The sequence below is a fragment of the Ixodes scapularis genome, unplaced genomic scaffold (genome assembly GCF_016920785.2).
Source record: "Ixodes scapularis isolate PalLabHiFi unplaced genomic scaffold, ASM1692078v2 ptg000005l_1___fragment_1__unscaffolded, whole genome shotgun sequence".
NCBI classification, from domain to species: domain Eukaryota; kingdom Metazoa; phylum Arthropoda; class Arachnida; order Ixodida; family Ixodidae; genus Ixodes; species Ixodes scapularis.
This window is the reverse complement of record NW_024609885.1, coordinates 3,931,192-3,943,741: the sequence shown is the minus strand read 5'-3', so window position 1 is coordinate 3,943,741 and position 12,550 is coordinate 3,931,192. Positions and strand designations below refer to the sequence as shown.

Here is a 12,550-nt window from a genome sequence, read left to right as displayed (position 1 = left end):
AGTTCTCGACTCGCTGTAAGCACCTCTCGCCGTAAGCAGAACCGCAGAGTGCCACAGGAAACTAAGCGTCTGCGGCGTTCGTACGAGAGCGTAGGACGAAACCTACATCATTGCCCTGCGATGCTTCACTAGCTGACCTGCTGCCAGCGTTGCTCACCCGCTGTCGGGCTGCTAACTCGGCTGGTACAACATTTTTAATATTGGTTTTAATCGGGAATGCGACGTTGGTTCCACGTGATATTTTTGGTATGACCTTATTTTGATCTCCTAAAGCGATATCGGCCCCTTTTATAGAATCTATGTTTTGGGGGAGTTGCCCTTTTAAAGTAGTTGGTCAGGGACTGGAGCAAAGCCTATTTTTCGGGCAAGAAAACGGCGTGCCTGAGCACTGCTACCAGGACTGGTACTGACGCTCTGAATATCTTAAAAGCTGTCATCCTGGACACCAGACAGTACACCAAAAAGGGAAAATTTCAGATTGTGATAGAGCTTCATCATCGTTAGCAATACTGCGTCCGCGTTACTGATGCTGAAGTCCTTCCTCTTGTTCGACATGCGAGACTCCACATACAGGTCGCAAATGTTGTAGAATAACTTAAAATGGCACACAGGTTAGTGATACAAGGGCCGGTTTGTTTTTAACCCGTACAATCCCGAGCACTTGTTCTTTCTCAAGCTGTAGGGTATCAGCTTGGCTTCCAATGTCTTTCTTCGAGCTGTGAAGTTCAGCCTTGAAGAGCTGAAACACTAAAAACAACTCTGGTGTCAACAAGAATTATGTTGACGTCACTCTCATACTGGGCACGCAATGTTTACTCTCTCCCCTTTACAAAAATTGTTATACCTTTCTATAGAAAAGTTTCCGAAAAAGTCAATAGAGGATATAGAATGTCAACAGCTTGTCTCTTGCTATTAAATGTCAACAGCTTCTCTACAGAAAAGCATCAGAGAAAGTCTGTTGACATCCTATTGAAAATTGACCCACTTTTGTATTGAAAGTCAGCAGACTTTCTGTGATGCTTTTCTATTGAAAATCTCTTGAAAAGTCACGGTTGAATATTAAATGTCAACAGCTTTTCAAAAGAAAAGCGTAAAAAGTCGGTTGGCTTTTTATTGAATATTGGCCCACTTATTAATTGAAACTCAACAGACATTCTGTGATGCTTTTTGTTGAAAAGCTGTTGACATTCAATATTCCCTGTTGACTTTTTTTACAGCATTTCAAAAGAAAAGTACAGTGCTCAACGAAACGAAATGGGCCAGCGGAACGCGTGGCCTCCAGAACTTGCTGCGCCATCTACCGATAAAAGACGGGCTGCCTGGTGACGCGAGTCGCGCATGCGCAAAACTGATACGAGCGCTCAGCGGCTGTTCGCACACAGGCGCGCAACCCCCGATAATCTGCGCAGGCCATGATTTTGCGGAGTGACCACGTTTATTTTTCCTCAGAGACACTGTCGTGATGATGTGCATGAGTTTATCTTGCTTCAAATATATAAAAAAGAAAAGATAAAGCTTCATTTTTTATTCCATAAAAGATTGATGAGCCAGCGCGTCCGGCCTTTTGCAGCTATAATATATTAATGCAGAGTTTTATTTTTTCGTGGTTTTATTCAATTTTAGCGAGCGTCTGACAGTCATTAAAAAGCGTGTGCTGTGTCAACATAGTTTATTTGACATGTTACACAATGCTGCGCCTACCAGAAAAAAAATAATATAAGTAACGTGCTTGTTTTATTATCAGCACCTTACTCTAATATTTGCAGAACTCTCCATTGGCTTCACAAATAGCATTCATGCGACGCGGAAGGGATTCATAAAGATTCACCACCAACTCTGGACATTGCCGCAGCCTGTCCCATTCTTCCTTCACAGCATCCCATAGCTGGTCAGTCGTGACGGAGTGAAGTCCTCGCCGCGATAGCTGGATCTTCATGTTTCCCCAGATGTTCTCGATGGGGTTCATGTCAGCCCCTTTTGGGGGCCATGGCATAACCGCCACTCCGCGTTCCTCTAGAAGGTCACGCACACGATTTGACTGATGAACAGGACAAAGGTCATGTTGAAAAAAAAAGCATCCGTCAGGGAAAGGTCCCTCAAGAACGTAAGGAATGAGCTCGTGCTCAATGACGTCGCAATACGTTTCGGAGTTAAGCCTCTGGATTCTTACAAGTGGACCAAGTCCTTCCGCTGACAATGCCCCCCAGACGTTAACGGTTTGTCGGCCACTCCTGCCCACACGCTGCAAGTAAGGGGCATCATACCTGAAACATCAAAATCACAAATTATAAGATCCGGCTTGTTAAAAATTGTCGTGTTGCTCAAAAGTAACATACCGTGCACCTCGCGGTCTCCAAACTTGTTTTCCTTGGTGCCAGTCAGTTGAGAAAGAGGACTCGTCGCTGAAAACAACGGTTTTCCAGTCTTGAATCGTCCATGATGTCTTTTCCATGGCAAACCGCAGGCGGATATCTTTTTGTCGAGGAGTTAAAATTGGCTTCTTGCACGCAGCATAGCTCCTAATACCCGCTTCTGCAAGACGGCGTCGCACAAGTTGGTCACTGACATTCAGACCAAGTTCGCCTCGAATGTCACGGGCCGTAATAAAAGGCTGGTCGACTGCAGCCGCGACGATCCATCGATCTTCCTCATCGGTAGTGGACCTTGGGCGGACGTCGTGAGGAGCGTCATGGATGCGGCCGTTGTCGTCTCGAAACGCCGTGAAAATTCGGGCCACTGCGGTTCGGGTCCTTCCTGTCATCCGGGCGACTTCTCGTTGGGGCATTCCCGCGCGGCATAGGGCCACAATTCGCCAGCGTTCGTGAATTGGCACTCGCGACGGCATCTTCACGAATGGATACTGATGGCAGTGAACCGACAATTTATAGAAAAATAAATGTGAAGTGAAATGGCACTGTGCTTTTTATTAAAAGAAAAAAAATATTGCCCTTTTGTTCCTTTTCTTTCATATTTGAGACAAGATAAAAGTATGCACAGGGCGTCAAACAGATCGCGATAAAACCACGCGGCGATTAAATAATAAAAAAAGGCTATCACTCTGCAGAGATTACCCATCGGGAGTTGTGCACAGCGTGGGAACAGCCGATGAGCGCTCGTATCAGCTTTGCACACCTCCGACTCGCGTCACCAGGCAGCCCGTCTTTTATCGGTAGATGGCGCAGCACGTTCTGGAGGCCACGCGTTCCGCTGGCCCATTTCGTTTCGTTGAGCACTGTACCATCAGATGTTTTCTTGGCTCAATGGAAAAGTGACACGGAAGATATGAGATGGCAACTATTTTTCATTAGCTTTTCAATTTACTTTAGTGAATATTGTACCACGTTTCTTGGTTACTCGAGGCTATTCATATTGCACGTTTGCCTTTGACATTATGCCATTCATTAACCCTCTTCTGCTGCCTTTCCATTGCATTTGTAGTCCCTACAAAAAACTGACTACCAGGCACTTTTGATCTCATTGTATAATTAAAAAAAAATTTGAGATGGTTGTGATACGTCATTTGTGTACTTATAACTATTCCTGATGATTGAAATCGTGCCATTGGATTTCACTCAAGTTTATTAGTTCCAATACTACAAGTCTATTTTTTCGAGTCCTTTGACAACATGTTGTTGTTGTTTTTTTTTACTTCGCGTCATCCACCTTGCAATGGCTGCAGACGTAGGCTGGGGAAGGAAAACGTTTTTGCTACAATCAGCCAGAATCAATACTTTTGTTGAGGAACCAAGGAATACGAAGGCAATTACGCTAGACAAATCGGTCGGTGCGACATTTTCCTTTACTGTTCGTTTTTCAGACTGATAAAAATTACAAAATGCATGAGCTCCCGCCGCTTCTCTTCTTCCTCATCGCCCGGTTGCAACATCCTCCCCGAGCCTGAAGTTGACTTGGACGAATTTCCAGCAAATAAAGTTTCTGCGCGGGTCTCTTTATGAGCGTACCGTTTTGCTGTTTCACGAGACAGGCACGAACAATTCCGTCAATTCCGGGGTACGTCTCTACGATTCTCCCCAGTTCCCAGAACAGCTTGGATGCTCGGTTATTTTCCACTATGACTACGTCGTCCACTTTCAGGGAGCAAGTATTGGTGACGAGATATTGATGAGCTGACCGCAACTCCAACAGGTACTCAGACCGCCAGCGTTTCCAAAAATGTTCCATGATTATTTTTCGATACTGGAACTGGCGAGCTGTTTCCTTCTGTGTCACGCATCCTGGGCGGTCGTTAGACAAGCTTGTTTCTGGTAGAACTGTCAAACTTTGCCCTATTAAGAAATGTGCTGGCGTGATGACTGAGGGGTCTCCTACTCCCGAGTAGAGATATGTCTGTGGTCTTAAGTTTACCATTGCTTCCACCTCAGCAAGGACAGTCGTCAGTGCTTCGAAGCATAGGCTGCTTCTGCCCAACACTTTCTTAAGTGCTGCCTTGACAGATCGAACGAGCCTCTCCCACCACCCGCCCCACCATGGAGCGGCCTCCACAATGAACTTCCAGTTGATTCTGTGTTCTGCAATGTATGATTTGAAAACTTCTTGCTCCAGTGCACCCAATGCCTTCTGGATGTCTTTTGATGCTTTCTTGAAGGCTAGTGCATTATCAGAATATATGTCCAGTGGTATGTCTCTTCTTGCTATAAAACGCCGGAATGCAAGCAAGAAAGCTTCAGCAGTGAGGCCCGTTGAGAGCTCGAGGTGAACTGCTCGCGTGGAGGCGCATGTGAAAAGTACGATGTACGCTTTGCTGCAGCTACCGTCGTTTCTTTTTGCGTACAGCGGCCCTGCGAAGTCGACTCCGGTTACCTCGAACGGCTTTGCCTTCTTGATTCGATCTGACGGTAGCGGAGCTTGCTCAACAGCAGTTGGCCTCGCATTCAACCGTGAACATACGAGGCAACTTTTTATTACCTTCTTGGTCAGCTGCCTAGCACGTATTATCCAGTACCTCTCTCGTAGGTAACACATTGTGCTTGTTACTTCCCCGTGCATAACCTTACAATGAGCGTGCATCACAATTAGCTTGACAAAGTCATGGTCGTTCGGTAACAGGACTGGATGTTTCACATCGAGACTTTCCGTCAACCTCTGCAGTCGTCCTCCGACCCGCAGGATTTTGTTTTCGCCAAAGAGAGGATGATACTCTGCGAGTCTTACATTAACCTCTGTCGTATTTTTCTCGCGGAGCATAATATCCGTCTGAAACCTTTCGTTTTGTATCTGCCTGATCCAATACTGCTCTGCTTTGTCCAACTCTGCCGCAATTAATCCACCTCGTATTTTGTCATTTCTCTTCTGTGCGTTGTTAGCGAACCTGATGACCCAGGCAGTGATCCTCAGAACCTTCTGGTAATTCTCGTAACTTCCGGTGTCGAACAATGATGGAACTTCTTGGCCTTTCTCCAACAGCACATGTGTCTCTTCTTTTACTTCGAGTTGAGGCGTGTCTTCCAAGAACACTGAAGATTCAGGACATTCTGAAGGTTCTTGACTCAGCCAACTCGGCCCTTTCCACCAAAGAGAGTTAGCACGAAGCTCCTGAACGCCTAGTCCTCTGGTCAAGAGATCCGCCGGATTCTCTTGACCGGGGCAGTGCCTCCAGTGGTCCGGGGATGTCATGACGCGTATCTCTGCCACCCTGTTTTTTACAAATGGCTTCCATTTTTCAGGGACTCCTCTCACCCAACTGAGGGCAACCGTTGAGTCAGTCCACATAATGTAATCAAGTTCCACGTCATAATATGACTGTTTTATGTATCGTAGGAGTCTGGCTCCAATATTCGGCCCCATCAGCTTCAACCTAGGCAGTGATAAAGGTTTCATCGGTGCCACTCTTGTCTTCGCAACAACTAACATGGTAGCTGTTTCTCCTTGGTCATCGGCTGTTCTAAAGTACGCACAAGATCCGTAGGCTTTCGTGCTTGCATCTACGAAGACGTGTAGCTGTACTTTGTTGGCTCCTGCCTGGATGCCTCGCTTGACATGTCTTGGTATACTTAACGAGTGCAGTTGAACAAGGTCCGCCGTCCGAGCGTGCCATTCAGTGATCAAATCAGCGGGGAGTTCTTCATCCCAGCTGATTCCCAATGTCCACAGCTTCTGAAATAGCAGCTTAGCTGTTAGGACGAAGGGCGCGATCAATCCAAGACGATCGAATACTCTTGAGGCTGCCTTGAGGATGAACCGTTTAGTGTCCACATTTGCTGAGAGGAATTCAAGCAAAGCTTCAACTTTGTAAATAAAGCAGTCCCCTTCGTGATCCCACATCATTCCAAGTACCTTGGAGGTTGGTGAAGGTGAGAGGCTTTTTTCTTCGGTCATAAATGTTGGCTCCTCCTTGTTGAACTGCTCCTGCAGTTGCTCATTGTTCGCAGTCCATTTCCGGAGTGTCATTCCTGCCTGTCTCATGACGTTCCTGGAAGTGTGGTAGAGCCTCACGGCATCCTCAATATCGTCGGCTCCGAGCAGTAGATCATCAACGTAGAAAGATGTCCTGAGTTTCTCTGCTAATTGTGGGTCTTCGCAGACCAACTTCAAGTGATGTTGTATTGTAGCTGTGAGCATGAATGGACTAGACGTGGACCCGAAAGGAACCCGAGTCATCCTCCACTCTTGAATTTCTTCCTTGTTGAAAGGGAAACTTGGCTCCTCAGCAAACCAAAGAAATCTACAAGCATCACGATCTTCTTCACGGATGGCAATTTGTAAAAACGCTTTCTTAATGTCGGTGGTCATTGCAACTGAGTACCATCTAAACCGAAGCAGGACCTGCAGAAGCTCGGGGTTCAAGTTGGGTCCTGTTACTAGGCACTCATTCAACGACCTGCACCCTTTGGCATGAGAAGATGCGTCGAAGACGATCCTTAACTTTGTTGTTGTTGCATCTTCACGTATTACTTCTTTATGCGGCATGTAATACATGACCTGCGCGCTGTCGCTTTCCTTTCTGCTCTTTATCACTTCTGCATGCCCATCACGCAAATACTGTCTCATTGCATGATCATACCGCTTGAGTAATCCCTCCTTTCGTGAGATTCTTCTCAACAAGCTCCCTAGACGTAAAATGGCAACTTCCCAGTTGTTTGCCAGCATATCAAAAGTGTCTTCTTTCCACGGCAGAGCCACTTCGTATAGTCCGTTTTTCTTAATGATGTTTTGCTCAAAGTGTGTAATGGTGTCTGCATCAGTGTCTCCGAGCTCACTGTCGGCAACTCCCATTCTGTCTAACTCCCAGAAGGGCTGTAGCGCCTCTTCCACTTGGGTTTCCTTTGCCTTCGCTTGTAGGACACATATCATCAGACTTGAATCCCATTGGAGCCTTCCCACCTGTCTTGAAGGACCTTGCAGCGTCCAGCCCATCTTTGTGTTGATCGCTACCAATCCGTCCACATCTGCGCACCTGATCACGTCTCCTGTGCAGAACTTCCACAACTGGTCGGATCCAATCAACAGACTTTTTTCAGGAACTGTTTTTACACCTGGGAAAATCACGTCGTCTGCCAAATTCTTACTGCTTTCTCGCAGAAATCGCACAAACGGGATGTCCGTTGTTGGCGTAGATACGTCCTGGCAAATGACCGGGATGGAAATTGCTTCAAAGGTTATTTCTGTATTGTCAAATTGACTTTTGAGCTTTACCTCCACAACGGGACTGCGCTCTATAACCTTCGAAGCATTACTGGCGAAAGTGTTGAGTGCTATCTTTGTTCTCCGCAGGACTTTCAGCCCTAGGCGTTGCGCTACCTCTTCTTTTATAAATGTGCGCTGACTGCCACCGTCGATTATTCCCTTGACATAGCAGCTGCCAGCGTTGGTCACTAAAAATGCCTTGAACGGCTGGAGATATATGCCGTCACTAAACTTCTTTTCTGAGCGCGCGCCCGAGCTGGATGCAGACACGCAAATCGTATCGTTACCTTGGGGCGAACGTTCCTTCATCCGCCTAACAAACTCAGGATCGCACATTGTGGTTGCATGTCTGGCTCTGCAAACTGCGCAACTGAGGTTTTTTCTGCAATCTCGTGCTCGGTGACCTTTCAATGTGCATCGGAAACATCTGCAGTCTTTTGATAACATACTTAATTTTTCCTCTCTCTGTTTGCTGCAATCAAAAGATGGCGTGGTGTGCTTCTTTGAATGGCAGAAAAAACACTGAGAATGTGTAGCATTTGTTGCGTTATGAAAAGCTGATGCTGATGCAAACGACTTTACCTTTGTCTCGTGTTTACCTCGAGCATCCTCAAGGCTACTTCTTTCTCGGCTTTCTACTTCCACACGCAGGAAGCGAAGCATTCCATTCAATTCGGTCACTGACTCCGACGTAGTATCCGCTGACCTTGAAGTTCCAGCCGCCGATCCGTCTCCTTGGTCTTGAGCCGCTGCGTTGGTGAAAGCGGTGTTGTTGACTTGCCGGTGATACTCCACTGTAACCTCGTAAGGCAACGCCCTGACAAGAATGTCACAGAGCATGGCTGAAAAACTTGACGTGGGAACAATCAAAGAGTTTAGACACCGAACGTTGAGTTGTGTGGTGTCATACAGGTTTCTCAACCCTCTCACGTCATTAGCTGAAGCATCGTGCGGTAGATTTCTGAGGGCATTCAGATGCTGCCGCTCTATTCTCCTCTTCTCTCCAAACCTCTGTTGCAAGATGGTGATCGCTTCGGCATAGCATATTTCTGTTGTTGGTAGCCCGGCAATCGCCGCAGCAGCATCTCCCGTTAGACACCGACGAAGGTAGTGGAACTTATCTGTGGTTGTTAAAGTTGCATTGGTATGGATGGCTCCACCAAACTGCTCCCAGAATGTGAGCCAGTTGCTTTGCTCTCCATCGAAGGTAGATAGCTCCAGCTTCGGAAGCTTTGGTCCACGTCTCGCTGCGTTGTCTTGAATGCCGGTTTGGTTTCCGGTGCTCGCCGCCGAAGCTATTATTCTCTGCGATTGTAGGGACTCAATCTTGGTCTCGAACTCGCTGATCACCATGACGGCTTCGTCTTGGTATTCTGCAGTGGCGGTGCACTCACTTTCCAGCTCTTGGATTGGAATTAGCGGCTCTATCTCACCGTCAAGTAGTCGGAGCTCTGCATTGCTGGTAGTGAGTCTGTCCTTGATCGAACGCACTCTTGCTAGGTCGGGGCTGGGATCCTGGAGAATCCGATTGGCGTCGTTCATTATCCTAGTGTTCTGTGCCCGCCGAGCCGACCGCCTAGCCTTCAGCCTCTCCATTGACTATTCGTATTTACGAGGCCGTACGGTCGCCTGCCAAGGTTCCGTCGCTGTTCTTTTCCCAGTGGTCTGCTCCCGCCAAGGAACTGCTGAATTCCGTTGCAGCTGCAGGATTGAAATTTCCATGCGGCGTGTAGCTTGGGCCCTTGTGAAGCGGGACACTCCCGGGTTTCGGCACCATATGTTGAGGAACCAAGGAATACGAAGGCAATTACGCTAGACAAATCGGTCGGTGCGACCTTTTCCTTTACTGTTCGTTTTTCAGACTGATAAAAATTACAAAATGCATGAGCTCCCGCCGCTTCTCTTCTTCCTCATCGCCCGGTTGCAACAACTTTTTTCTAAGTGTGACATGACACCTATATATTACTCTTATTAAAGCAGCGGCTAAGTAACTAAAAATATATTTATGCAGCAAAGCTGGTATTATCAATAAATGATTGATTAGATTATACTAAAAAATATATAATTAGAGAACTAGGAAAATAGTAAGGAGATAACTGTTTTTAGAAATAAATGACAAATTTTAGACCATTTGGGGCAGAAAAAGTTAACAGTATTTATTTATTTATTTTGACCGGCCAACAAAGAGTGGGTCACTCAAAGCGTAAGTATAAGAGCTTTAGGTATCAGCAAAGTATAAGAACGAAACAAAATAAACTACACAAGTTTCTGGACTTACTTATGATGGCATTCTTTTCCTTGTCGATGCATTGCTTCGCGGGGATGTCTTTTCGAGCAGTGTGCAAGCCTTTTCATGTAGAGACTTTGTTCGCCTCTCCTCTACGGTGAAAACAATGCGCACCAAGTGCCGGGCAAACTTGTGTGGTTGGAATTCATAGTTTTTGTTGATTGTGGCCAGCAGTGTTGCAGTAACAGCTTTATGCGTGTTACCCACCAGAAAGAAATTGATTTGTGTGTGTGGATACTAAGGCCGCGCGATGCTTCTCTTCACGCTTGGTCGTTTCTGTACCACTTCGCTCGCTTGTATTTGTGGACCGAGGCACAGAAATGAACACAAATTTTAAGCAAACTGCAAGAGTCCATACATTCGTGAAATAGCTTATTAGTGAAGTTGAAAGTACCGGTCGTGGTGATAATTTTCTCGTCGTAAACTTCTGCACGAGTTCGGCCGTCTCCACGCCACCAACAGTAGTAAGTTCGGTCGGCATCGAAATCGTTTACACTTTCGGGTTGGAAGTCCTTTATGGAAGAATTCAGCAGTTTTCTTAAAGCCATCCAGGACATACTTGACTCAGACGATATACATGATCAGCTCGGGTGCGGCAATAGAAACAGGACAGCGAATATGACAAACAAAATCATGAATGTACACAAAGTGAGGAAATGGGAATCCGGGTGACTCGGATCTCGGGAAAGAGGCGCGCATTATAATCTAGTAGTGGAGTAACTCGGTAACTCGCCCTTCCTGGTTACTACAGTAAACATAAATATGTATTTCAGGTATAATTTTTTATTCTGATATATTTGAACTGATAAATAAACATGAAATATGTTCCAACGCCTACAACGCTTTTGGCAATAAAGCACACATCCAGCCGTGACGCACCTGCGCACCGCGGGTGGCGCTAGCCCGCTGGGACAACTCTCCGGAGTTACGTTAATGACGAGTTGTGCCTGAAGCCACCGCACAAGTACTATGCACAAGTGCATGTGTTGATGTTTGTGCTGGACTTGCAATCATGTTATTTTTATGTCTACACATGCGGTGAGCACGATTCCACTGTGTTCGTTCCCAGGAACGACAAGTTTTTGAGCAATGCGATTCCCTCTCTAGAACGGTTTTATTTCAGCTGGTACTGCTAGTCCTTGCACAAAAGTACCAGCTCTAAGCATGTCAGTACAAGTGATGTAAAAGACAGAACAATAAAGTACTGCATTCAATTCACTGCAGACAATATGACTCGCGACAACGTTTCATGTGTTTTTTTGCATACTTGCCGGTCTTTTTAGGAAGTGGTGGTTTAGAACTACGCTGAAATGTAAAGTCCAGTGCACAAAATATAATCTTGCAATCAGAATGTTTAGTTTTCTGCTAAAGTGTGTTATTTTTATTTGCTGTTGTTTTATTCTCATTGGCATAAACAATGCTACTTATAAAACGTGCTCCGATTTGACACTTTCATTATAGAATAGAACCACAAGGGCATGGAAAATACACTCGTTGCTATCAATCATCTTTGCATCTCGTAAAAAAGGTGTTAGCCATCTTTTACGGCAGGACATCACATATCATACAGAAACACTTAAATCAATCTCTGGCGCAGAATTCGGTTGCGGATAAGAAGCCTACGCTGGTACCCAGGAAGAGCCAACCCCACGAGAGAAATTGGAGCTCTGTACCTAGCCTCGCCATGCGTCTGAATGTACCTACATTTGCTGCCATTTATTCCTTTGGCTTGATAATGGCAGGTTGCAAATTTGCCAGCGTACAGCACATGTTGAAGCGTCATCCATCGGGGGGATCAGAGTAATGGGCACCGTTGTCCCGAGTATATTAATTCGCTGTATCATTCGCTCAACGTGAATTCGGACCTGGGCAAAGTAGTGTGTCGCACACTTCTGGCTCACTGAACTGCCCATGCACCGATAAAAAAGGCGGCATCACGAGCACCGCATCAGTGTCTGCCAGACTTTCCCTGATACCCGGAAAACATTTGTCAGCCAGTATTACGTCCCCGGGCTGCACAATGTTTCAGAACCTAGAGTCCACCGTAAAATGGATGTCGGAGCATCGGCCTCCGTACGCCATTGAACGGAAACAAATAGCCCCATTAGGGGTATAGCAACCAGAAACTTAAGAGTGTAGCCACTCACGTAGCTCGAGTACAGCACGCGCTGCTGGCCTACACTATTCGGCGTCTCTGTTCTCACTTCGTTGGAATCAATATTCATTTTGAATTTAAGGTAGTGGGCTTCAATACACTCTGGCAACATAGCCCGCATAATGCTAAATGGAGGCCGAAAACTCCACCTCGCTGTCGCAGCAGTCAGCGTTGTTAGCACAGCTCGAAAGTGGCGTGATGCCGTTGTTCTGTCAACACTAAAAGTACACCAAGTGCAGTGTAGCTCAACCCGAGTTTCAGCTTCATTAGAAAGAAGAGCAGCCGGTTCCCCAGCGTCAAACACAGCTCCGCTCGGGGACAAGGGGCAGCATGCTCAAAAACAAAGCAAATGCACTCATGCTTAAATTTCAAATGCCTTGTAACGAATCCTCTGAATGTTGGATGCCTCCATGACCTCCGAAGAAACTTGTCCTCTCAGCTGGACCTGAATATTTGAAGATACC

General features: G+C 46.3%; 1 protein-coding gene across 1 annotated transcript; it reads right to left on the bottom strand.

Moving 5' to 3' along the window:
* Window positions 1-423: 423 nt before the first annotated feature.
* Window positions 424-8,484, bottom strand: LOC121833864. Its single transcript, XM_042287578.1, has 4 exons — window positions 8,351-8,484; window positions 7,022-7,900; window positions 4,996-6,430; window positions 424-594 (listed from the first exon to the last, which is right to left on the bottom strand). The coding sequence occupies exons 1-4, from the start codon at window positions 8,482-8,484 to the stop codon at window positions 424-426; spliced, it is 2,619 nt and encodes an 872-aa protein (XP_042143512.1).
* Between the last annotated feature and the right edge of the window lie 4,066 nt (window positions 8,485-12,550).

Coding starts and splice junctions, on each gene's coding strand:
- LOC121833864 (XM_042287578.1), bottom strand. CDS start 8,484: ATGCTCTGTGACATTCTTGTCAGGGCGTTGCCTTACGAGGTTACAGTG. Junction 7,901..8,350: donor TCGGCGGCTGGAACTTCAAG/GTCAGCGGATAC, acceptor GTCTGCATCCAG/CTCGGGCGCGCGCTCAGAAA. Junction 6,431..7,021: donor AAGGAGGGATTACTCAAGCG/GTATGATCATGC, acceptor CCACACTTCCAG/GAACGTCATGAGACAGGCAG.